Raw genomic sequence first — 27,632 nt, 5'->3', positions numbered from 1 at the left:
ACTTTTAAAGGAAATTTACTTATTTACTGTCTTACTAAGCTTGAGATGAGAAGATCAGTATTCATTTCTTTTTCAAAACAGCTAAACACTACACAAGACTTAAGACTCACCTTGTATTATCCTCCTGGTACAGCTGACTCCTACATAATTTCAGAACTTGCATCACAATGATAGGAGCTGTTGGAATATAGTCTATTCAACAAATGGCAAAATGTGTTTTGAGCCACATATCTATAAAATTGGTACATGCAGCTAATGTACATAAGTGCTATCAAAGCACATTATATGAAACTTTATGACTTTTATTAACCTAACACAACAGCAAGCTGACAGCTGACAGTAGAAAAACAAAGATGCAAGGCAGTTTTTGTGGTGTAGTCTTGCTAAGGTACAAGTCAAAAAGTAAATAAGATACATTGATCCATTCTTCATTCAAGAATAAAACCCAAGGTTTGGTTTAAGATGCAACATTTTCAGGTAAAGTGAAATAACCCGGTTAGAAGTTAGTGTCTATGTTATAGTCACAGGACACTGTGATCTGATAACCTGGATCATTTCTATTGTTACTCATGAATCACCGTTTTAAGAGCAAAATGCATGAATTAAAAATATGTTAGAGAGAAAGATTATGGTCTTTACATCGCCATAAAGCCTGGACTAAGTTAGAGAGGTTGGGTAACTGCATATTTACTCACTAATAGGCCAATTACAACTCTGAGACAATAACCTGAAATTCAATAGATTTGTTCCTGGCCAAATGCCATTTTTCTTATGAAGGACTTTGGTCACTAGCCTTTGATATGGGATACTTGTGTAAATCCAGGCTAAAATAATACAACATTCGAAGAGGCCGCGCCTATATGAAGCTCTAAGCTTTCGTCTACAGATGGCAGTGTGGCACTGTGTTTCGGCACCTCTGACTCAATATGACTTTGCCTGGTACTTTCTTTGTGTTCATTATTTTTCTTTGTCATACACTCTTGCTCATTCTTTTTATGTCCCCTTAAGTGTTGTTGCTTCTCATCATCTCTCTATCTTTGCTCTATCTTTTTTATTTTCTCCTTTTCTCCACTTGTTTGAAACATCCATGTGGTTGTTGAGGCTTGAGTAAGGAGGGAGATATTTAGGCTTTTTTCTCTTTTCATAGTTCATTGCCTGAGATCTCTGGAGGGTTAAGCAACCCAGAGGAAATAATTGCAGTAATAAAGAGTGTGGTAATAACTTCACAAATGAACAGATCAGATTTGAGCTTGTGTGGGTTCTCTCTCACTCTGTTTTACAAATAACTCTCTTTCTAAATGCAGCGTTTGATATTGTTTGTAATAGTACATTTTTAACTATGTCTACCTTATGTATTTATTAGGGATGGGAGTAAGTGATCAATTTAATTTAGTCCTGGTTTCAAATTACCTTGTTTGGCGCAGCACCTCTTGCTTCTGCTCTTGACCCAAGAACTTCGATTTTGGAACCAGCACTTCGCCTCACCATCCGAGAGAAGTTTTCTGACTTAATTGACCGAGTTACTGTGCAAGGCCCAGGCGACATGAAGGGGGAAAGCAGGGCCTCAACGTAGCAAGCACATAGGCACCGGACACCCTCTTCACAGAGGACTAGTTCAAAATGTGGATGTCAACGAGCTAGAAGCTTGTTTCAGTGAGCCATGCATTCATCCTCTGAAAAACCCACTGGAGTGGTAAAAGTCCAATAGGTACAGGTACAAAAAACTGAGCGTTCTGGCAAAGCAGCACCTGCTGATACCTGCCACCTCTGTGTTAGCAGAGCGCCTGTTCTCTACAGTGCAACTGATCATTACCAGAATGCAAACGTGAATTTAACTACGTTTTTGTAAGGAAACAATGTTTTGAAGTTGTAGTTAGAAAAGGTTAGGTTCACTGTGACTGTTTTGATAGGTGTTGGGTAGGCTATATGGCTGTGCATTAGCATTCCTGTAGAAAAATACTTTGCGTTCTAAAAATTGATTTGGAAAACGAGTATTGGATTGATGTGATCCCTCGATCTTGGAATTAACTACTCGTGCCCACCCCTAGTATTTATAGTACAAATACTTTGATCTTTTGATAATGTTAGTAGCTTACTCTACCTGTGAAGCAACTCAGAAGTATGATAAACTCACTAAGTATGATAAAAGTGAAAAAGGGCATCTTTATTGCTAGATGGCAGGGTTACCACAGTTTAAAAAAAAAGTACAAAGACAAATTGAAGCAGATCATAAACAATCTAAAGGCAACATAGCATCAGACGTATAACCACTGTCCCTGATACATTGATAAGAATAATGAGGTTTTCATGATGTATGCATACGTAAAAGAGAAGGGCAGGAAGGGGTACGTCATGGGCAATTTGATATCTTAAAACTGAGAGCTGAGGGCAATGAAATAACCCAGCACTCCCAAAACACTAATTTCTCCTGGTCCTGCCCTTCACCAGCCATTTAATCTTTTCACCACTCTCCCTTTCTCCCCTTTTTCTCCCAGTCAAGTTTTTTCAAGTATGTAGAAAATGCCATAATCTAGGATTTTTCTAACTAGGTATTTTTCCATTGGATTTTGTATTGAGAAACAGCCCTATTTATGGTACTTACAAGTTTTGTTCAGCAAGATAATCTTTACGAATGAACATCACTTATGTTTTGTGTTTTTTTTAAGCGTAAATGCTACACCACTCACTAGCTTTCAACTGATTTTGCTTATACGGCGTGATGATGTTGGTAGTCTCATTTAGCAACTTTAGCAAGCAATCATCTTTTTAAATATGCGTACAAGCTTAAACATTGACAAGTGGGGTATTTGCGGACATATTTTATGACGTAGAACAAAATATCTTAAGTCTGTGTTAACCACAGACCTTAGTTAAGGCATTAAACCACAAAAACGTTAAAAAAAAAACATTGACTTGGAGGGAACTGGAAGTGCAAAAACTAATTTCCCTGTTTTAGGACTCAGCCTAGTGGGGCTTCTACTTGTTCCAGAGCCATTGGAGGCAATTAAAGAATAGTGGTTTCATGATGTCTTGAATGTTATGGATTTTATTTGACAAGAACATTGGAGCAAGTGGAAGATTTAAAAACTTGAAGCACATATGTTAAAGAATAAGGTCTCATCTCATCTCCAACCGCCAACCTTATTTTCCTGCCCGGAAACCGGAGAATAAGGTCTGGTACAATTTGTTTTTGATGTTGCTGATGGTGTCTCTATGGTTAAAACACCACATTTCTTAATAGTCCAACCTTCTACTAAACTGGCCATCTTTTCGCCCTCTGTCTGCAGGTATGCCATCCCACCTGAACATGGCAAGAGGCTGGAGAGGCTGGCACAAGGTGAGGCCCTGATGATGCTTTCAGTTAATTAATTACATTTATCTTTTTCTATTTGACTCTTTTCACACTCCGCACCCATCACAGACTCTTCACACATGCTATACACTTGCACATAATGCACACTAGCACACAGCCAAAGCACACTTACAGGGCTCCTTCCACGGGAAAGTAAAGTAGCATTTCCCAACTGCACACTGCCTCTTAAGCACAACATGCACAAAACCCTTAGGAACCCTTTGCCATTCACAATAAAAACAACCTTCCCAAAGGTTTTTGTCTGGCTGACACAGTGGCCCTTGCAGGTAACAGTGAAAAATCATTTCCATGTATTCAGCGGGTGAGAAAACTTTGATGTCCCACCTTCTCAGCACATACAAAAACATCAATTTCTTTGTCACCAGGCTGAGCTAAAATGAATCCTTAGAAGGAAAAGCAGCTTGGAGCGCTTAATGGATGCAGTCCCATGTAATAAATCAGGCAGGCTGTAGATGCTGAATTTGGAGGAGAGGCTAGTTGAATTGAAGCCAGCAGCATCAACTGTATGTTCTGCAGAATGAGTTGGAGGGAACCTACAAAGCCCACACAATGAGGTTCAATCAGTCCTGTGCATTGATGGATCCTTTATGGTGCATAGGACCAGGTATTGGTTGTTGCTGCTTGCTATGCAGCACATTAGGCCCAGTTTGAATGTGTCTGACTAGAATTTTAATTTAACATTCAGCAAAACGTATAATGTTTTGAGTAGAGTTTGTTCAGACATGAGGGACTCACTTTCTGAAAATCTTGTTTGACTCAGATAAATAGCGCCTGGAGTGAAATAGTCTTTAACAACTCTGCCTTTAGTGTTTCTTTAACCATCTATCCCTTTCTCATTGACAAAAGACTTATCCTTGTGCCTCTCCCTTTTATTTCAACCACTCATTTTCTCCTCCTCCTCCTCCTCCTCCTATGCCCGGTTTCGATCAATGAGGATTAACTTGTGTATTGCAAGTTCTCAGAGTGAGGTATAAGATGTGAGGATGAAGATGGAGAGTCACCCCAATCTAAACTACATTAAATAGACACACCGGTAGTGAAGAGCTGAGAAAAAATTCCTAATGGCCAATGCATAGCTCCTGTCGCTTGCTATCCTTCTTTGGACTGGAGGGGCTGGAATATGTAATGCACAATATGTGACTTGTGACACACAAGCAATTGCCAGGTGTTTAAGTGTCGAGGTAATCCTAAATACAGTGTAATGTATACATGCTGATAGGATAATCAAATATTTAGCCATATACATATGGAACTACGTTGCATTTGTCCAAGACTGTGGCTTCATTTATATAAATTAACTTGATCTCAGAGCCAGGGAAATTACAGGTTTAACTCGTTTGAAAAACAGCATACAGCCACTACCCATGCTTGACAGTTATGCCTGTGTTATGAGTTATGTTGTGAGTCCGCCGGGGCTTGCTGCCACAGACGGAAACCAAACACCCTAAATCTGCACACACTGCCCACACTGCCACTGTTTAAAATCAGCAGTTTCCTTTTTTAAGTCTTTTTAAAACTTTGCTACGCAAGAAATGCCTCACAGTTATTGTTCAATGGCCATAAATATCAAAGTGCTTTGCACTGATCTCAAGCCAATTGCAGTCATACATTAAAGGTATGGAGCATCAGTACCACAGCCCTACCAGTCTGCGAACGGAACTTCTGATCAGTGGACAACCTACTCTTCCCCCTGATCCGAAGTGTAAGCTTATCAACCGGATAGCTCTGAATCTGGATCTCGTCAGTGAAGCTAACATTTCCTCAATAGTTTCAGTGTGAAATAGATTAAGATTACATTTGTTCACGTTTTGTTTGTTTCATGTTTTCCATTTTTTTAATTGGGGATTTTCAAAGATTGTTGAAAACTCTACCTTAACCAATTTTGATGAGATTCAAAAGGGTTGTAATTCGTTAGCAAATTCATTACTGTATTCATGGATATCGAACCCCAACATAAAAATACACAGTGTAGACATGTCTTATCACTCTTCATGTGGGCTAGCGATGCATGGATCAGCTCATACGCCATCCAAATGTGAGTGTACTCTTAAATAATCCACCCACCAAAATCATTTTTTTCCTTTCACTCCCCCTCGACTAGTCCCTCACACATTTGTTCCTATTACACTTCTGCCCTTACTACAAGCCTGACTCAGAAGTTGAAAGTTCCCAATTTCCAATTATAATGAAACGCAGCAAAATGAGCAGTGATGAGCTATACCTGCAGACCAACCGCTGTCAGCAGAATCACTAACAAGGCGGTGTATTTTCACGTAGGGAGGGAATGTCACCACAGACACACGGATTGAGATGGTAGGCAAAGAGGCAAGTACAAGTGCTTTCATTAGTGGGTCATATGATCAGTCATTGTTGTTTTAACTCACTCTTTGATAGATGGGAACTTAACAGACAATTTACTAGATGAAAATCATAGCGACTATATCTTTAATGGTGTTGGTGTATTATTTCACCCACACGCAACCGATCCGCTATTTTTCAGAATGTTATTAAATGAACCAACCCAGCCGATCAACGGATTAACTGCAGTGCCTGCAGATAATAACTGCTATCCATGTATCACTAATATGTGCATTGAGAGCTCAGTCACAGTCAAGTTGCAGTCTTCCTCTCTCCTCTCATCTAAGCATCTGGCAGTGGGAGGAAAGCAGTGCCAACGTCATTTAACAAGCACCCACTGACCTATCAAAACAAACGTCAGCACAGGTAGCAAACTGTTTACGAGGTCCTAAAAAGGCAGAACATTGGAGGAATCCCTAATGGGGCCGCGACTATGGTCCAAACACACATTTATCGCTCATCTCTGCATTATATCAGTCATGCCGTCAGACTTTTTGGGTGGTGGTTGTGGGATGGGAGTAAAGAGTGCAGGGCTGGAGGCAGGAACTCCATTTTAAAGCTCAAAAGGACAGAATGAAGCCTTTTAAGTTAATATTACCCCGCAGAGAGCTCAGAGAGTCAGCTGCATTTTAATGGGAATTAATACCCGGGCTCTGTAGGCAAATTATTCACCTTTTATCAGCTCCAACAAGCAGACAGGCGATGAGAGAATAGAGGCCCCCTCTCCCACTCTTGCTTTGTAGGTTGGAACAGAGGCTGAAACAATGCAGTGAAAATGAAGGATGAAATGGGCGCCGATTATACTGTCAGTCACATTAAAGTTTAACTGGGTGGAGGCTTGGATGGACTCCCCTTTGAGGCACTGGCGGGTACAGGCAGTAAAAAGTGGGAGAGTGAGCGATTTGAGGAGAAATTCTTTCTTTTGATTATGCCGAGTTCATCTGAGTCCCTGTCTCCAAGAGCAAAAGTGAGTCTTTGTTTTTAGAGAGAGTTTGGGACTTTGAAAAGGTCAAAATGTCAGAAGCAGCCAGTATTTTTAAGGAAATGGGGTGGTTGTTTTGTACCATAAAAGGTAACACTGCTAAGTTTCAGCAGCTATGCAAGTGTGCTTTTGCTTGTATATTTGAAGAAGTAGTAGTTGCAAACACATTTTCCCAATCAATATTTTGAATGGTTTTAAAGATGCAGATGTTTAATTACTTGTGACCCTGGGGGAATAGACATCAACAATTAAAGAACAGCAGTTTAAAATCTCATTATATTGTTCTGGGATTAATTATAACAACAAACAATTTCGGTTAAGACATTTGGTAGCTTCTGTCTTCTAATCTTGTTAGTGCTGCTGCACCTTAAAATGAATAGTGCAATATCTATACACACAATTGTCTGTCATTGCAAACTAGATCTTCTCCAGGAAAAGGTTTTCTCTTTGGTCATGCTAAATGGGATAAAGGTTTTTGGAACTGACGGCACCTCATCCCAGTTTCGTGCTGTAGTCTTTCTTTATGTCATAATATGGTCCAGCAGAGTGAACTCCAACCTGAAGGCACACAAACAGTGCATTGACATTGTAATGTGATTATTGCACACTTTGGGCAATAAATTAATACACACCCATGTTAACAGCAAACTATATTCTTGCTAATCCCACAAACTTAAAAAAAAGGAAATTTAGAGTATAGTAAACACAGCTGCATTGCTGCTGCAGAAGTCTGTTTAATTAGCGGAGCTTATCTGGCATTCTTTAAATTTGTACCTGCTTACTTAACCCCCATACTCTCAAAAATTCTCTTAAAGCAGCACCATATAACTAAACAGTCTTCTAATATCTTGCATATATGAAAATAACCGAATGTACAGTAAAAAAAAGGGCAGTGTACAAATCTGATCCCTGATCATACAGTATGTGAACTGGATTTCAAATGTAATTTTAAATGTCCTGTGATTTTTAGTGACCGCATCTAGTTTTTGTGTATTTACGCTGAGTTCATTTTTATTAAATTTGAAGTGGATATTTAGGGTGCTGAAAATCTGATGATCTTAATACTACAGGGCTTCAGTGTCGTATTAAGCAGGCATTCAGACTGGTGCGGTGAAAAGTTGATACAGAATAACCTTTTGGAGAAACGCAACCCCATGTAACGTTGCAGTGGCCAATCATTTAACCTCTCTTTTCTTTCTTTCTTTTCGGTGGTATGAGGCTGCCTTCAAGTTCAGTCGGAAATGTCAAGATAAAATATAAAAAAATAAGAATAATTGTGCTACATTAGAGGGGTTAAAAAGCACAACAGGACGTCATACAAACAGGCCATTTAGGGGACACTCCCACCGCCAAACAACCCTGTACTGATTTGAAGGAGCTGCTAGACTATGAATGTGGTCATATGCAGGAGTAAGGTCTAGATATTGTGGCAGCACTCGTGATTGTTTCCCCACTCATGCATTTAATAATGGTGGACATTCCTCTTGTGAATGCTATACTAATAAGCAAATTATTGATGCTTTGTAGGTTTTGACAGCAGAATAAGTGGAATAATCCTGTTTTCCTTTCACTCTATTGCCGCAAATCATTGATCAAAGGTCTGCAGGAAGTGATGCCTCCACTATGCAATTGGTGTAACACCTGTCACCACTGTATTTATTGGGGTTTTCTTTCCAACTGCCATCTCATCTGCAGTTGTCCTTTCACTGAAGTTCACCTTTGTGAGGTTGCCAAAAGTATCAATACTTCAAAAGAAAATAACCTTTAAAAAGCATATCTAAAATCAGACTTTTTTAGCCCTTGGCTGGACAGATGAAACATCGGAGAAGAAAATCAACTGTGTTGGTATGTGCTCACTGACTTTTTCTGTACCCGCGCTGTGCAGGATTATCCTTTCTTGTGTACCTAGGACTTTCACTTTCTTTTTGTCATCCAAAGAGGTATCAAGTATTGTTTTTTTTTTTTTTTATACCAGTATTATATTGGTATTGTGACAGCCTTACACCTATGCCAGTAGACGGGCAGTGATCACAGGGACGGTCATCATCAAATCGGGGGCTTTTAGGATCAACAGCTGTATTGTGGTCAGCTCTTAGCTGATTACCTTGAAATTACAGAAAATTACATTATTCGCTGCTAATTAAGTATATTTGCTCCACTATTTGCTACTGATCAAATATATTTCCTGCACTATTTGATGCTGATCAAGTCTTGCATTACAACATGTGTATGCTGCACATAGGGCTACATAATGTTTGTCCTAGAGCCTCTGGTATTTATAATTATTTATGGTTTTATCAAATAATTTGAGTTTGTCTGGATTGTCAGTGAAATATGTTTAATATCCTGTGATCCCTGTCACCCCCTGCAGGCTTCTTCCCTGGCAGCTCCCAAGGCTGTGATGCCTTCCTTCGCCATAAGATGACACTGATATCTCCTTCCATCCTAAAGAAATACGGCATTCCCTTTGACAGGGTAAGTACCGACTCGTCCATGTTTCATGACATAAAAAGACATTTTATTTGTCATCATGAGAAAATAAGGTTCATTTTGGTACAGGGGACAAGGGTCTCTGATGACATTTGTGGGTCTTGCGTATGAAGAGATGGGCTTGCTTTGAATGAGGAACGACAATATAAGGGCAAACATCACAGCTCCTTCAGGCTTCAGTAATGATACCGTATGAGTAATGATCTTCTGTTGTGTATGTCACAGGATATTAATTAGCATTCTTTCTCTTTATTTGGTTCTATTCAATAGGCGATATGAATCTTCCCAGTGCAAAAATGAATGAAAGATTTAAGGAAAACAGGCACAAAGTTCACCATTGCCAGCATGGGGTTTCCCCCCCACCCCATTTATCTCCTCCCTCCTCCCTCAGGACGTCATTATCACAGCGAACATGTTGCTCGTTACACACCTACAGTACCTGCCTCGATTCATGTGTAAAAATAAAACCAACGTCTGTGCATTCCAGCAAGAGAAAAAAGGGACATTTGATATCTGAACCACTACCTTTAGTTGAGGAAGTTTTTCTCCAACTCTCAGCCTCTACCCCTGTTTCTCCCCTCATGCCTGTCACCATGTCTTGCTTGAAGTGTCTCTTGAATGCCTCACAAAAAAGTTGCGATCCACTGCCAGACATATAGGGCTTAAGTTCTGGGGTAACACATTAAAAAAGAATGTGCTTAACTTGTCCTCACATTTTTAAACATTCTCAGAGTAACACTGAGCTCATGGGAAGACACTCAAACCTTGGAGTAGCAGTCAAGTTAGGCTGAATTAATTTTGCTTGTGAGTTGGAAAAGTTTAGAGCAAAGTTGAACTCCTAAAACCTTAATGGCAATTGTGAAGTGGGTCATAATAAAATATATATTAGAATTCGATCAGAAAAGATATAAGGAATAAGGAATCATTGGTACCAACCATAATATGCTAGCTTGTCAGGAAGGGCTTCCTTTGACCTCTGACCTCAAGATAGGAAGCACAGTGAAGCTGTTTAGCGATCCAATGAGCTGAGGTTCTTGTGAAAGCTGGAATATCTTAGGCCAAGCAATCAGACACAGCACCAGTGTTTGTAATGACTGAATAAAAACGTGAGAAACAAGTGTTGTCTCCCAAGCTAATTAAAAAGAAGTTTAATGGTGTCCTTGATTACTTTTTATTTAGCCAGCTGGTTTATGAGATGCATAGCTTTCTTCATTAGACTTAACGTTGCAGTGGAGTAAATGCTGTCAGGGATTTTTTTGTACACGTACACATATCAAACATTTAAAAAAAAAAATTGTCACATGTTTAATTGAGTCCTTTCTGTTTTTTTCTGTCTCTAACAGATTACCCAGAATGAAGGGGAGTTTATGGTCACTTTTCCCTATGGCTACCATGCTGGCTTCAACCATGGCTTCAACTGCGCGGAGTCCACAAACTTTGCGACCCTGCGCTGGGTGGACTATGGCAAAATGGCTACCCAGGTAAAAGACATACTAACATGGCATATATTCAGTCCAGTAGCAATGAGATGAAGTCAGTGAAACTATAAAAGAGATAACAGAGCTAAATTCCATGTAGTAAAGTCGGGACATTAACATACATTTTCAGAAATGATGTGAAATTGTACCTTTATGTGAAAGAAAACATTTGAAAACTTCCACCCAAATCTCCACCAATTATCATCATCACCACACAAACACCCTGCGGGTAAATGTAGACACTTCACTTGAAGAGGTTTGATCCGATCTGTGATTCAGCAGCAACTTTGCAGCTTTCCTGCTTTGGCTGTTTGGTTTTCTGAAGGAATAAAGTAATATCAAAATATAAAAGCAGATTCTTTGCTGCACACCATCTGTTACCGACACTAACTGTACCCCTGGTTTTCTGAAGGAATAAAGTAATATCAAAATATAAAAGCAGATTCTTTGCTGCACACCATCTGTTACCGACACTAACTGTACCCCCGCATCCTTCCATTGACGCAAGCTGCCTCTTTGCCTGTGGGCTGCTGAGCATGAAATTGACAGGGCATGGGTTGGTTGTGGACGGTAGCCCAACTACAATGTCCTCTGGAAGAACCTGCCCCGTTGTCACTTTTCTATACATTCCACTTCATTTTCCTGTTCAGTTCTCCCTCTCCTTTCTGGTGCATGAGTGTTCACATTTGTGTGTGTGTGTATCTGGCCCCTTTTCCTACTTTCTCTCTACTTGGCTGCATGTCAGATTTATGAGGTGCCAGTTTGCAGAACTACGTCTTGCTACTTTTTCATTTTCGTCCTTCCTTTTTTACCCATGTGGTCACTTGTAATTTAAGAATCGGTAGTCCAGGCTTCAGCAGTCTTCCCTTCAACCAGCCCAGTGCTCAAGGGAGCATCCCCGCTACACTTGTCTCAGTGTGATAAAGAAGAGTGGTCCACTCTGCCCTGCTAATCCGAGTCGGCCAATCGACAGTGCAGCACCACACACAGTCAAAAGGAATATGAAAGAGAACAGCTTGGCCAATGAGACAGGCTCTTTCTGCCACTCCACCTTTTACTGCGTGTATTTTGAACAGATGTGTTCTTCTCCTGGGGCGTTGTGGTAGCATAGTGGTTACAGAGATTGTCCCATAACCAGTGCTGATTATATTCAGTCCCAACAGCGGCCGTGCAGTGTGTCCTCAAGCAAAACCTTAAACCCATTCAGGCTCCCTCACTTACGAATCATTTTGAGTAAGAAAGTAGGCTCAATGTGCCTTCCCTGGGTATGGCTGTCAAAAATTGCACATGACACGTGATATTTTTACTCTCCCTGCTTTTATCTTATTTCTTCTCCCATAAACTAATTCAACTTATGTTGAGTCCTTAATTAAGTTTGACAGTAACCAAAAGCCCTCTCTTGACTGCCATATTAAAAACTAATAGCGAAAAACAAATCATACTAATTATTTATTTATTTTTGGCCTGCTGCAGCCCTGCTGTAATTGCTCGTTAGCTGAAGGCAGCAACATTTGCCAACTCAACATTTGAAGTGGCTTTTTTGGTTCTCAAGACTACAGTTGGAACAGTTACTACAGACACATCTTGACTGTATATTGATTTGTAGAATACGTGGATATGTTCACTGGAGTTAGTAACCTTCTTACGGATATTTTTTTCCAAATGCCTGGAGTCCTGACCTGACTGGTTGGATAGTTTGTTTCACAGAACCATCTGAGAAGGTGTAATTGGAAACTGATTGGGAAATGGCAGGCGCTTTCAAAACATACCTGGCAGGTGATTGGATGAACTATCTGTCTATCAAACTCTCGCCAAAGTCAATCAGGAGAAGAGAAAAACACATTTTCCATTGAGAAAAGCCTTCAGTGCCTCTTTTCTCTCAGTGAAGAAATATTCTCCAGTTCTGATAAAACCGATGCTACTGCAGCATCTACGCTAACTTATTTAGGAGCTTCCATTGTTGTCGTTTTGTCCACATGATCGCCTCTCGTGTTGCGTCACCCCCCACTCCCACCTCTCCCCCCAACTGCTAATAGCTTCTCACAGGACGCTGGTTGGCCAGATGGCTTCTAGCTGAAACATAAACGCATTACTTGGAGCCTGAGGGGATGGATTTTTGTGTGACATATGAATGTGATTCTCACGTGATCTTGTGTTATCACGAGAATTCGGCTGCTGAGCAAGGTAATGGATGTGCTAGACACATAAATTGGACCATCTGTTTTTCAGGCCTTAAAGCTGTATTTAACAACTTGATTTTTTGAGTACAACTCTGCCCTTAAAGTAAGACCATATAACTTAAAAAAAAAAAAAACTATCACCTTCTTACAAAGGGAAAGCTAAATTTCTATACATTAAAAGGCAGCCATGGTCAGATCAGTGCATACTGTAATTGTAACTTGCCTGAATAGCAAAAGTTTCAGAGTTAGCTTTAGGCAGTGTTCTCGTTTGTTGTCTTACAAACATAGCAGGGCATCTTTAGTGAGAATCGGACAGTTACTTCCACTGATTTCATTTGAATTATACAATACAGCCCCACCAATAAGCCCAAGCAGTCATCTGTTAACTCGTTTGACTGTCTCCGCGCTCTCTTCCTACCTCTCCCTACAGAGCCTTATTCTGTCAGCACCAAACAGGACAGTGAATGATGGGGCCCGGGATTGAATTTGTCACCGTTTGGGGGCTGCCAGCACACAACAGAGAGAACGAGAGAGTGAGCTCGGGCATGCTTCATGTCTCAGTCTTTTTAAATGCAAGCTCCCCAACTGCTGACCCATCTGTCTGACTTACCAAGCAAACACACACCTTCAGTCAATGCAGATCTACTGTCAGCACTCCTTGCGCGCTGTGTCTGCATCTACTTATACTTCTATTATTTCAGACATTGCCGTCTTAATTAACCTTCTACTTAACCTTCCTGAATATGCATTAGGTATTAGCCATATCGTTTTCTTTTTTTCTAGTGATTCAGGGGTTCAACATCTAACTCATGTTTCTTCAAATAGACTTGGCGATTGGCTCAAATTGAGTATTGTAGTGATCAGTTTATACCAAATTAAAAAAAAAATCATGTACCAAGCAGAATTACCAGATACGTCAACATAACACAATAGATGTCAGGCACATAATCCCCTTGTGGATTTTCACATGGTGTCATCTAATGCTTTTATGATTGTCAGGTAAACTGTTACTAGTTGGAAATACAGGGATAAAATTTACTACATAAATCAAGTAGAAAGCCATGGCACTAAGTTACACATGGTGCATGCATTTTGGCAAGTTTGTGGGAAAACTGTTCAGCAAGAGCCCACTGAACATCACAAGCCGGACCTAACAGATTGTTTCTGAAAATAGTTATGTCTGGCGCACCATTCTTTTGCTCAGTGTTAACAGTTTCTGTGTTACGGTTTTGTAGTGTTTTCAATGAAAGCCTCTCTCCATTCGTTTGGTGCTCAGTCACACTTTGCTGCCATTCCCTCAGGCTTCTGCTTTGATTTTTCTGTCTGTCTAGGAGAGAAGCAGAAATCGTCCTCCCAGTTCCCAGACTAAATCACATCACTTTTTCATCTTGAAAGTGAATTGCAAAGGACACTGTCCGTTTGTGTGCAGACTTGTCTTGTTTTGGCAATCCCAGACATGTTGTGATTGGACAGACGGATTTTTTTTATTGGACTATATTCATGTGCAACCTTTTTTCCATGATTACCAATAAAAAAAAATGCATTCATTTAGTTGTGTGGTTACTAGGCTTACTGTATTATTTAACAGATAAGAGGACAGAGACTTCTGGCCACGTAGTGAGATTAGTGGCCACTGTCTCATCACAGTAGAAATATTGCTGACAACAGAAAACACATGCAGCAATATAGAGTTGAATATACAGTTTATGCACACAGTCTACAGTTGTGAAAGCCATTCACCACTTACTAATTAACATTTCTACATTGCTTATGGTTTATTTAAATATTCCTCGTTCCTTTCTGCATATTAAGCAGTTGTTGTTGAATGCGGGTTTACAGTATAGTTGGTTAAGGAAAAATTTGAACAATTAAGTCATGATTTAAACTTCAGCCTATTTCCCCCCACATCATGTAAAAAAGCATAGACACATTTGTGTAACAGACACAAGAAACTAAGGTTTCAGATGAGTTTTTGTCCCATTTCACATTATGTTTTAACAGCATGAGCAGCTGAATGATATAAAGCCCTGCTGTGCAGTGTGTCCGGCATCTTAATTTTTTTTTAATTACCTCTCCAATTATTCTGAATTCTTTGGATCATCTTTCTGCTTATTCCTGTCCTCATCAATGACAGTGTGATTGAAGCAAGCATAAGGAGTTTTGGATAATCACATTTTCACAGCCACAGCGGGTCGGGTCAGACTAAAACCCTGTTTTGTTATTAGTACTTTGCACATCCACTGTGTCCACTGATCTGTAGAGAGTCCCCAGGCTCTGGGTTTTCTGTGGCTCCAACAATTTAGCTTCATTAGGAGCCCAAGTATACTTCAGGGCTCATTGAATGCCTGCCTCGGGGCGAGCTTTTGTTTTCCCAGATCTTGTGCATTTCCAAATCTGTTTCCCTCCTCTAATTAAGTTTTTATATGATAATAAAGTGTAACTCGTCTTGGCCCTCGAGGATGCAAACGATCTCCATAACCTCTTAATAGTTTCATAAAAATAAAATGAGTCTATATATCCTTTTACAAATGAAAATGGCATGTTTTGTCAGGTACAATCAGTGTAAGAGCAATGCTTACGTATTCTTTTGCCTTTGTAGTTTCCTGGCGTTTGCTGTTTTCACTAAAGGTTTCATTATGGTAACAATCAGCTGTGCCCATGCTCACTTGCCCCCCTGTGCCCTTCCACTTTCCGCTCCAACACCCTTCACCCGACACCATATTTCAATGTTTCCGTCTGTCAAGTGGTGTCTAGATGAGCTGTTGGCTGGATATTGTTTTGCTGGGGAGGGTGAGCTGCTGTGTTTCCAGTAATTGAACATAAGGTTTTAGTACAACTCCAGAAATAATAGGGCCAGAATGTAACACAGAAAGCAAAGCACAAAAGAAAATATTATTCTCTCTCACCCCCCATTTTTGATTGTTTCATCTCACTCCTTTTGTTACCCTCATTCCCGGACGTTGTACCTGCCATCATATTCAGCACTGGTTTCCTGTTACCCCCTTCTCCAGTCAGCAGAATGATTCATTGACCTGTAATGTCATTATGAAGGTTTGTGGAGGCACCTTGAGCTGTGAGCGGTTATAGGGTACAGCTATCACTCTCATTTACCTCTGAACTATCTGAAAAATGCATTTACCAAAGTCTTATCACCTGCCATATTTGACTTCCTACCATATTTTAGCTAGATGCAAATTTACAACCCCATGGGACACCAATTATTGACCACTCCACCATACACTTATGGCTTCACAGAGCTGGAGATTAAAGTGATGTATCATCCAAATCTTTTCTGCCCAGGTACTATCTTTCAACATAAGTTGCCCTCATCAGCTTTTTGCTTTAAAAGTGCCCAGATGAAGCGCTTTAAGTACATGTTTTTGTGTTTATGTGGTAAAAGCACCTTGGGCTGCCAATCTATTGGCTCTCTATCTATTCAATTAATTACGTTCTTTGTGATTTATTCATCTAAATTAATTGCTAGGCTAATTTTATAGCGTGATCACTAAAACGCTGTAGCGCTATACTGTCCATTACATCTGAGAACGGAGAAATGTCGAGTTATAACCAAGCAGTCGGACATGTGTAGAGGTCTGTATGGTTACACTGTAGCAGTCTGGTGTTATTATCAGGTAATGGAGGTAAACGCAGCGGATGGCCCCGTAATGACAGTAGCTGGTGAGTCCATCCTAAGTCATGCTGCTTCTCCTGGCCGACACTTTGGAGATGAGTCTGACCATGCGTGATGTTGCTGCTTCATTCAATGGGTCAAGCAATGTTTTGACATCTTCGCCACCATGTTTCCAAATCTACTATACTGTGTTGTATATTCAGTGACGTATGGGGTCAAGGGGCATCATAGGGCCTTGGTCTGTTATCTCAAAATGGCATTAATCGGCCAATTGATTAATCAGCATCGGCTGATGCCTGCGCTCATGAGGCCAATTAACTGCTGGTTTCTTAATCGGTAAAAGTGTCATCTGTAGCCCCGGCCCCATATGCAGACAAACACCAGATTTCTACTACTGTGGAGAAGTGGACTTGTTTGTTGGTGGAACATGGTTTGCTTCATATCCGAAACGTAGCTGTTGTCTACTCTCAACACGCAATCATCTTTACTTTCTCTTCTTTTTCTCTAGTGTACCTGTCGTAAAGACATGGTAAAGATCTCCATGGACGTGTTTGTGCGCTGCCTGCAGCCAGATCGCTACGAGCTGTGGAAGCAGGGCAAAGACATCACAGTGTTAGATCACCTTAAGTCCACTGAGCTCAACAGCCCCGAACTAGAGCGCTGGAGGGAGCATCGTGTTAACCACCGGGCAAATGTCCTGAGAAGGTGAGAAGTCAAACTGCATAAATTGTCTTAAATGGAGAGGTTTTCATACACCTGTTGCACATGGGTACACATTTGCAAGTAATTTGAATGCATTTGAGATGTGTAATGTGTCTTTACATTGGCTTATATACAGTATATATACTATGTGAATGTAACAATTTACCTGTCTGTGCCCCACTCCAGGGCCATGCAGAAGATGAAGCAGGTCCGTCGTCTAAAGCTGGAGGAGGTGAAGGTGCTGGCGGAGGAAGGCATTGAACTGAATGCTGCGGAGTACCAGCGTCAGGTGGAGGAGCGTGAGGCCCAGCGGAGGCAGGAGAGAGAGGAACGTCTAGCTAAAGAGGCCATGATGACCCTGGAGGCCATGGAGCGTGAGGAGCAGGAGGCTGCTGAGGCCGCTGCTAAAGCAGCAGAGACTCCAGCCGTAGAGGGTGAGAATATGAACAGTAAGAAAATTGCAGTTTGCTTATGTACACAACATACATGGAATTATTATAATGGAAGACGTAAGAGGTCTTATTCCAGAGCATGGCTGTAGAAAATGTCGTCATGATCAAAACCAACATGGTTTATTTTGTTTATTTTAATGTAGAGATGTTCCTTACGTTTCTCTTCAATTTTCTTCAGCTACAGGATCAAATATTACTGTTAAGGGTATTGCTTTTCACACTGTTCCAATGTTACGATCGGATATCGGCCCCGATATTGACATATATAGCTGGATCGCGTATCGGATAATTAGCCAGACCAATGGACCAATCCATTAAATGGTCACGAGCGGCACTGTGCAGAATGCTGGTTGACTCACAGTCAACACCTGCAACAACGTGGAGCAAGCCAAAGACTCGGCTGTCTGGAGGCATTTTCACCTAGTTCACCTGCTGCATTTTATTTTGAATTCCTATTCAAATTATAATGTGTTCAAAACACTGTAATTATAGCTTTTGCTAGGATTTTCTTTCATTAATAGTTACGAAAAATGACAATTTACGTGGATGCTAACTTAACATTAAAAAGATTAGATGGGCTAGTGCAATTAGCAGCGTTTTTCCAATAAGGAAGTGCCAAAAACTGCAGTTCACTTGGCAGCCATTAGGGGCAGGTTTCATAATAGAGCAATTTCTCATTTACCCCCATGTTAAACAGGCCCTGGTACAAAAAGACATTCAAGTATGTATGTTCGAGTCATATCTCTATGACAACAAGAGGTGGGGTGAATTTTGTTTTAGTACCAGGCTAGTTTTTATTTTATTGGAGGTTAAAGTCTATGAATACTTAGGGGCGCTGCCTCTTGGGTGACAGCTAGAAGCTGGCCCTCACTTCGCCTCGGAGGTATACGTCAGCCAGATGGACTTATCTCCCCCTTCCCTCAACGTCACATACATGCCCTTTTTTGATAAGAGGAAATAAGGCGGAGTCAAAGTCAGAAAAGATGGCGACTCCCACAGGCGAGTACCATTGGATCAAGTTGAGAGAACGGATAGCAACGTAGAGGCTACGTCCATTTTTTATACATTCTTTGGTTTTTCAACACGTACTAACAACAGTTTTATATATATATATAGCTGTTTGTAGACATGGGGGCCTTTGAGTGAAGTACTGCGAGAGAGTGAAGACACAGCCCAAAAAAGGCAAGGAATGTCCAAAGTTTGGGATCGTTTCACACCTTTAAAAAAGAAGCCAACAAGGTGCAATGTGTCCACTGCAAACTATAACTGGCGTGTCACAACAGCACGTCATCGATGATTCAGCGTCTAAGCTGAAAGTATCCAGTTGTTAACGCCACTTCACCGTGCGAATAACAGGAAAAGACTGCATAACTGTCTTTGTGGATGCCTCTGTTTATTTTTGCATGACTGTCAAAAATAACATTACCTAACTGATCAGTCTTTATAGTTTTGTTTGAAAAATGTCAGTTGCGTTCTGTACGTTGCTTGTTGTTACATTAAAGAGGGAGAAAGCGAATTGCGCTTACTGATAATATCTATCCCTAATTAATTTTCAGACTAAATGTATTTGTCTTTGAAACCGGTTTTAGTAAACACGTGTTTCACGTAGAATTGTATGCACCGCTTTAAAAACGAAAACGCATCCTGTTTTCAACGTCTATGGCAACTGCTGCCAGCACCGCCAGCACAAGGTAACATACACATTGATGTTAGCTGATTTAATGTAGCCCACCAGGGCATGCTGTATTTGTTGTGATGTGATTTGACTAGATATGATGTTGAGCTTTGAATTGTTTAAATAGTAAACTTATGGTGAATTGCGAGAGTATTGCCTACAACACACAGACACTCATCTTGTCTCTCTCTCGCAAGCCTGCAAACACAAACAATCTCACACCCACTCCTGTATTAGGCCTATACGGTGTGGAAACCTATCTTGACACAATATATTATTTGTTAGTAATGGTTAGTAAAAACGCAAAATTATATATATATATATTGCGTTAATTGTTAGAATACTCCCTACAAAAAGATTTGATAGCTTCCACATGGTGAGGTGTACAGTTTATTAATTCAACAATGGTATCGGATCGGTATTGATCGATATGCAAATCCCAGGTATCAATATTAAGACCGAAAAAAATTGGATTGGTGCATTCCTACCTACCCCACAGCGGGCTGTGATTAAACGTTGAGGCAGATCTAACTTTTGGGGAAACGCAACCCGGTGTAATGCTGCGGTGGTCAGTGTGATCAGACTTGTCACTGTACACGTGACACTCCCACCGCCGGACAACCCCGCGGCAATTTGCCAGATCTGCCTAAGTTTGTCTGAATATAGCCTGGTTTGTGTGTAATATTTTTGGAATTTGAGAGTGCTATAGCCTGTACTCTGACCTTGCTGATAAGCATGTACCTGTTGTAACAGGGAATGATATTCAAGTCAAAGCTGCACGAAGTTTCTCTTCAGTTTCGTGTGTGTTCCTGACGTACATGGAGGCTCTTGTTTGCATCAAAATAACAACAATAATCTTTTTGAGTATTTATTTGCTATACATCTCACCCTAAATCGATGGAAAAGTTTTTCTGTTTGCCACGACAGCCATCACTACTCTTCTGAAGTTTTTAATTCTCTTTGCCAGCACAAGAACCTGAGGCCAAACCACAGGACCTGTTGGAAGAAACAGAGAAAAAGAAGCAGAAAAAGCTGAAGAAGCTGTCAAATACCCACAATGCCATCACTGGGTTTGAGGAAGCATTTGAGCAATTTGCCACAGCTGCTAGCAAGACTTCAAAGAACACCGTGGTCCATCATCCAGACTTGGGGAACCTTCTTACTCCAAGACAGAGTGACATCCCAGCAGACAACAAGCTGGATGTGAGTAGCAGCCATGTTGGATTGTTCATCTTTAAGTCAATTAGATTTGTCCTTTTGAGTTTTAACAAGGTAGTATATACAACAGGGCAGCAAACCTCTAATATCCAACAGTTGTTGGTATTTTACTGCACAAAAATGTAGCTGGCTGAACAGAAAATAGTTTAATAGAGTTAAACCTCTACTGTTTTAGTTGGTTTTCTGCCACAGGCTAATTTAGCACGGAAAAGCTATTCCATCCACAAAACAAACGTGAATGTAGGTGTGTTTCATTGATGATTAATGTGATATCGCATGACTAATTAGTCTGCATGTAGAAAAAAAGAGCTTACAGCTTTACACAGCTGTACAAATAACACATTTCTATGAAGTTGTCCACAGCAAAACAACAATTGTACAAAATGAATATCAACTTATATGGTGTAAATATTGATATGGTGCCATACATTGCAAGGTTAATAACACTGAGCAGAAGATGTAAAATTAAAAGGATATGAAACAATCTTGTGTTTTATCAGGCATGCTATTCCAAGGTAAAGATGCCAACAGAGGTAAAAAAGAGTCGCCGTCATCCCCTCAGCAAGCCACCCATGCGCTCCCCTCTGTCCATCCTCAAACAAGATCCGACAAGTGACAAAGGTGTGTGAGTCTGTCATTGCACATTTATTCAACCATGAGTGTATTTTATTGTGAATATCTTATTATTTTAGGCTCAGTAACACGTCTGGATAGTTTTTCTTCTGTTAAAACGGGATTTACACTTCTTCTAACTTACTTTAATATGTGATACATCAGGATCAGTTGAGAAAAACACTGTCAGGTGCAGTTTAATTTCTCTATGACAGTAATGGAGTAAGAACTCCAAAGAAAAATGTATAATTTTTTATCCCCCTCATTATTCATCCCACCCATTGTCCTCTCCATCATGGTACTAAAAATGAAGAAGACACCATTTTTGTTTTGATTACCATTGTAGAGGAAGAAAAACAAATGGAACCAAAGCTCCCTGTGGGGGTAATGAAATCAAGGCTGCAAGGCCTCTTTCCCTCCCTTCCCTTCTTTCTTTTTATTTTCATTTTCTGACTGACACTTATTGATCCGGGGATCATGACTTCCAATTACCTGCTTTCAAAGTCACTTTAAGTCGGCAGCAGGGGACCAGACTCAGGGCATGTCCTTCAGAAGGGCAGAACGGGGAACAAGTAGAAAGAGAGGGCTGGTAAAGGGGGAAAAGAGACAGTTAAACGGCAAGCTTGTGAAGACTTCTTCCTGCCTTCTGTCCAGGTTTAACGAATGGTCTAGATCAGTAGCTTCAGGGGGCTTCACTGCAGAATTGATTCCAGGCCCACAACAGCGAGATGATGATGCCTGTGCTATTTGTGTTACTCAGCCAAGTATATCAGGAGAAATGGTGTTATTGTCTGGATCAGAATGTGCTATTTGAGCTCCTTTCTTAAAAACATCCCTGTGCTTCTCCAGAAATGCTTCAAATGCAATTTAGAGAAAAAATAAAATCATTACCAATAATCCCCAAATCTCTTTGGTGTGCATCACTTACCTCAGCTTGTGGGTTTCTTCTTTTTGAGCAGCACATTTTATTTTTTTTACCCACAGAGCTGTCCTCCCCCATGCCGCTGGACAGCGACATGAAGAAACAAGAGCACCTTTGGCAGAATCACTCACCCAACTTCCTGGCAGAGAAGGCTTTCAATGCTGCAGTGGCTGCACTCCAACCGCACTGTGCTATCTGTTCTCTCTTCTGTCCCTACACAAAGGTACAGACACATACTGCAGCATAAGCTCATGTTTGTCAGTGCACATGTTTGTCAGTGAAGGAGTAATGGTAGTGAAGTCAGTAGTTTGTATTTGTAGCAGTTCAGCAGGTGATTGGCAGTATTACAGGTGATGGTCAGTAGTTTGAGTTGCAACAGTTACAGAGGACTGTAGCACCCTGTACGGCTTCAGAGGTTAAATCACTGACGGCCTGATCTCACTACAACACAACGGCTCTTTGATGAGCACTTCTTCTGAGAGCTCATTTCAGTTCTTTTAAAAGCATTCAGATCCCTGATTAGCACTAGCATAACTTCCCATTTAGCGCAACAGCAGAGTAGGCTAAGCCAGTGGCTAGCTTCAGTTAGCATTCGGCAATGACTGCTACCTGCGACTGAAGCAATGATCAAAAATGTAACAAACGTGATCAGGCGACACGATACTCCCATTCTGGGCAATTTAATCGCCTCCATCCTTCCCGGTGTGAATGCACATTAAGAACTACAAATTACAACAATTGTAAGCCATAAAGGCAAACTAATTATTTTAAACTCTCCATTCATCCTTACAATTGTGGCTGATCAATAATTAACATGGATACAATCCACTAAGTTTATTTTCTTCTTTTCTTTGACCTTTCCAGCCACACAAAGATGTTTTTGCTGCAAATGACACACAGCGCAACCCCCCTCCCCGTCTGTCTCGTCCCCTGGTCCCAGAGATGTGCTTCAGCGTTGGTGCAGGCAACACTGAGCCTCCACCAACCAACTATCATATCGGTGAAGATGGAGCCAGCCCTCTGCTTTGCTGTTCGTCTTGCCACATGCAGGTTCATGCCAGTAAGTATAAAACCCCCAGTAGAGCAATGGAAAATGCTGGTTGTATTTGAGTAACATTGGGACCAAACGTAGTGTGTTCAGCCCAATTTGCACTGGCGTAATAACACCTGAGAACAGCTATACCAGTTAAAAAGGCTTTTCCCTGCATATTTTTTTGAGATGAGCAGCGGCTTTTACACTATAAGTGTGAATACAGACACGGAGAGCAGCCTCAGGTTTTAAGAAGTTGGTCTAAATTGACAATTTGACATATTTTTTTTTTGACTTATTTTTATTTATTAATCAAACAATTTAGAAAAAAATTGAAATTTTAAGAGAATGGATGCTGCAGCTGCGAACATACAATTAAAATACAAATGCAGACAATATTTAGTGGATTTAAAAGATTGGGAAATATTCTTTGCTTTCTGTTTATTGTTGTAGAAAAGTTATGTTTATTTTATTTTTAACACTCTTGGTCTCAGACAGCTACAACCCCGTACATGGACTGAGAAGCTTTACAGAAACGCTACTGGGCATTTCTCTACTCTTCACAATTTATTTTATCCCCATACCCCTGAGAATGGTGTTTAAAAGTCCACTACAGTACTTCAACAATCTGTCTGCTCAATTCCCCTGTTGCCATGCGCAGTGAGGTTACCTAGTTTAACTCTCCTTGACCTGGGTTCAACTAGCTAAGAGGCTGCTCAAGCAACACAAAGGCCTCACTAAAGGCAGCACACCATAAACTACTCCAGCTCTTATTTACTCTGCTTCAGCACTTAACCAGTTTTCACAGAGGAAGTCAACTTGTAAGGGAGTATGCATTTCTGTTAAAGCAAAGCATGAAATGACAGGCCTGGGATCTCTATGCTTTGCTCTACATCAGTTATCTAGAATAAAATAAAAAGTTAAAAAATATATATCTATATCTATATATCTGCTTTTGAAAATGTCCCCAGTATGCATATGTGGATGTTTTTTGTCAGGCAGCACATGCAATAGAATGAATTACACTGTTCAGTGGTCAGTAACACACACACACACACACACACACACACACACACACACACACACACACACACACACACACACACACACACACACACGCACACGCACACACACACATAAACACCAAACAGCCCTCCTGGGTTCTTATTATCCCCAAAGCTTAAGTGTACCTTCAAAAAGACAAGTTCATTAGTCATCCAGGGATAAGCTGAACTCAACCGGGGAAACAGCACTGTTATTGATAAGAGGACATGAAGCAGAAAGAAACTCCTGTCAGAAACAGCAGCTCTGCGCTCCATTTCTTTGCTCATTGTTCTGGAGCGGGCATTCAACTAAAAATCATTCAGACATGTCTAGGTGTGACATATGATGTACCAGCCTTTTGCTTCAGAATCTCAAATTGGAGATGGTGATGAGAAGAAGACAAGTTATATACTACAAAGTGCAAACAAACTTAATTGCCCTGGAGCCCATCCTTAAATGCAAAATGTCTTAATCATTTGATTTTAATATTGATAAATGTATTGTGCTATTATGTCCTGTAAGGTGTCCTTGTGTGTCCAGAAGGGCGCGAGCAAAAAAATGCATTATTACAAAGATATGTGAATCCATTAATCTTTTCTCTCTTGTAGGTTGTCACGGTATAAAGCCAGAATCTGTCAGTGAATCCTGGATGTGCTCCAGGTGTGCAGCAGGAGCCTGGACAGTGGTGAGTAGCAGCCATATTAAACAAAAAATTATTACACTAAACTATTAAAAGAAAAGTTTTAGAATTGGATAAAGAACAGGTGAAGACGTTTCTCAGAGTTGCCTGGACCCGCGGCCTCGATTTCTTCACGTCTAGTAAAATCCGTTGTAAAGATTATTTAGTTATGTTCCCCAGCAGTTATTACAAATCCAAACTAAAGTATTGTCTAGATGAGACCAAACTATCTTGGCCAAGATGTGACAGCTCTGTCTCTTCTGTATCTTTTTTTTTTTTAAAGATTATTCTTTTGGCAGTTTTCAAGCCCCTTATTAGATAGGACAGAAAGGAAATGGGACGAGAGAGATGGGGGAGGGCATGCAGCAAAGAGCCCGCAGCCACTGCCACGAGGACCCTCAGCCTCCCTACATGGGGCGGCTGCTCTAACCACTGTTCCACCGGCCGCCCCTGTGTCTTCTGTTTCTATCACTGCCTGAACTTAATCCTCATTTGCTTGCTGTTTTTCAGGAGTGTTGTCTCTGTAACTTGCGGGGAGGAGCTTTAAAGACAACCACAGACAACCGGTTGGTAACATATGCTTGCTTTTTATTGTGGCAGTTTTTTCACGTGTGCAAAATTATTACATCAATAACAATTAAGGGGTTTAAAAAAAGGTCATTCTTCAGTAGAGAATAAAGAATATTACTATGACAGAAGTATAATTTAAATTTTATTGACTTTTCATTTCCTTTTCTTAGGTTTGAAAATACTGTGGGTTACATATGGTTACAATGGGATTTGAATTATGATATATGAGACATTTTCTAACAAATTCAATCTAGTTCTGAACACACAAGAGTTGACAATAATCGACCCTCGCATTCAGTTATCAGCCTTGTATTTGTAGTAGTGCAACCTCTGAATCTTCAAAAACCTGACGTTTGTATGGCCTTTCTCTGTCGCTCTCTCTCTAACCAGGTGGGTCCATGTCATCTGTGCCATCGCTGTAGCTGAAGCTCGCTTTGTCAATGTCATTGAGAGGGAGCCAGTTGACGTCAGTGCAGTTCCTGATACACGTAAGAATCTGGTAAGTTCAGGCAGCCACAAAGTACCTACATAAGACCTTAGTGAAAGTCTACTACTGAAAAGTTGCTAATAAATGTGTCTTTGCAAGTTAGACAGCGTGCAGGAGTTTGTTTTCAACTTTTTAACCCAAGCAAGGCTATCTTTCCAGTCTCAATCAGCATTGTCTTTCGTTAAAGAAACTTACTAACTTACTCACTGCAGCTGTTTAAATTCTTTCGTCCTGTCACAGCATTTTGGGAGAATGTGTGATCTCATTTTTCCACTCCTATGCTTTTAACTCCAAATTTAAGCGAATCCCTGTCTTTCCTGCTCACTGCTTCTGTATCTGTTGATCTTTCTGTTACCCTCCTTCGTTCCCTGGTGGTAGATCGTGTTTTTGCGAGCTGTTGAGGACATGGGGTAAAACATATTTGCTGAGGGGAATGTCTGAATAATCATCTGTCATTTCTCACTGCGCCAAATGAACTGCATCGATCCCGTGGGCAGGAGGCAATTTCTCTTCCCCTCCCTCCCTTCTTTTTGCTCCATTCCTCCTTTCCAAGTCTCTGCTCTTCCTCCATTCACATGACCCCACTTCACAGGCAACGGCAGTGCTTGCTGGTGCATTATCACAAATCTACAAATAATGTCACCTCTCTCCCTCCCCTTCTCTCTGAATAATCTATCAAAGACAAGCTTGGTGACATTTGCATCTGAGTGCTGTCAAAGCAGGTTTCCTCCGTCTCTTCTTAAAAGGCCATGAGAAGAAGCTCTGCAGTCTAATGATTTGGATGACTGCGCTGATCAAATGTGAACACGAACCCTTGGAAACCAGTTAATATTGCACCGTGTTCAGCAATCTGTGTTTTCACTCCATCTTTGAACATTTGTTTTTCAGGGATGGAGAGATTTCACACGGCTGTTTTTGTCAGTTATTTCAGAATTTCTCAGCCGCAGTGACACATGGCATTCCTCAAAAATGTACCTTCCCCGAAGGTAGAGTTGCATCTTTCACCTAGAGGCACCGTGATTTCTGTTCTTTTAAGAAAACCGCCTCAAGCTTGGAAAAGCAAGCCGCTTAAATAAATCATCAGATCTTTAAAACAGTTTTCCACCTCCCAGTCCAGGTCTGTTCTCCTGTTACATGCAACAACACACAAACCTAAAAAATGGCAATGATTCAATAATCCACTGCTGTTATAATTTTGAAGTTTCATTTTTATATTTTTTCAGAAGGTAGATTTAATGTGCAATGGAGTGTAGTGTTTTGTCCAGAGGACGGGGCCCAAATCAGACACATATAAAAATTGTACAACGGAGTATAAAAAGGGGCTGTACTCAAAAATACTGAAAAGTGGGTTGGGATTGCCTCCATTCGGCTCTCTGAGATTGTTCCCACTACTTGTCAAATTCAGATACTTTGTCATGGCCCCCTGACAATCGAAACAATCAGAGAAACCCAGCACACACACACACACACACACACACACATATGTGTGTGCTTAGGACGCCATTACTCCACTATATCTTTACATTAAAAGTATTTGCTTGGGACTATATTAATGTTCTGAATGTTTAGTACAGAACCTTTTAAATGCATAAAATAGTGAAAACAAAATAAATAAGGTATTTGCCAGGTTTTGTTAAGAAATGTCACTGATTTTGAATTGGAGATTTGAAGTACATACAATGGCAGCAAGATGGGATGTGGTATAAACAAACAAATGGACATATGATTTATTTTCCATTGCTCTGGTGT

At 40.6% G+C, this 27,632-nt stretch overlaps 1 protein-coding gene across 2 annotated transcripts in view; it reads left to right on the top strand.

Annotated features, from left to right (window-relative positions):
• Nucleotides 1-27,632, top strand: part of kdm4b (lysine (K)-specific demethylase 4B) — a 46,322-nt gene that overhangs the window by 9,630 nt on the left and 9,060 nt on the right. Inside the window, exons 6-17 of one of the 2 annotated variants that reach the window (XM_083911650.1) lie at nt 3,288-3,337; nt 9,085-9,188; nt 10,547-10,684; nt 17,001-17,197; nt 17,381-17,628; nt 20,289-20,524; nt 21,040-21,160; nt 22,136-22,296; nt 22,938-23,133; nt 24,756-24,832; nt 25,337-25,392; nt 25,787-25,895. In XM_083911650.1, the coding sequence (XP_083767776.1) occupies nt 3,288-3,337; nt 9,085-9,188; nt 10,547-10,684; nt 17,001-17,197; nt 17,381-17,628; nt 20,289-20,524; nt 21,040-21,160; nt 22,136-22,296; nt 22,938-23,133; nt 24,756-24,832; nt 25,337-25,392; nt 25,787-25,895 (1,693 nt within the window). Of the gene's footprint in view, nt 1-3,287; nt 3,338-9,084; nt 9,189-10,546; nt 10,685-17,000; nt 17,198-17,380; nt 17,644-20,288; nt 20,525-21,039; nt 21,161-22,135; nt 22,297-22,937; nt 23,134-24,755; nt 24,833-25,336; nt 25,393-25,786; nt 25,896-27,632 lie in introns of both variants that reach the window. The other variant, XM_083911649.1, reaches the window with a different exon arrangement.

This window comes from Echiichthys vipera, assembly GCF_963691815.1.
Source record: "Echiichthys vipera genome assembly, chromosome: 3".
NCBI classification, from domain to species: domain Eukaryota; kingdom Metazoa; phylum Chordata; class Actinopteri; order Perciformes; family Trachinidae; genus Echiichthys; species Echiichthys vipera.
Note: the sequence above shows the minus strand (reverse complement) of the source record. Positions and strands in the feature narration are given on the sequence as shown.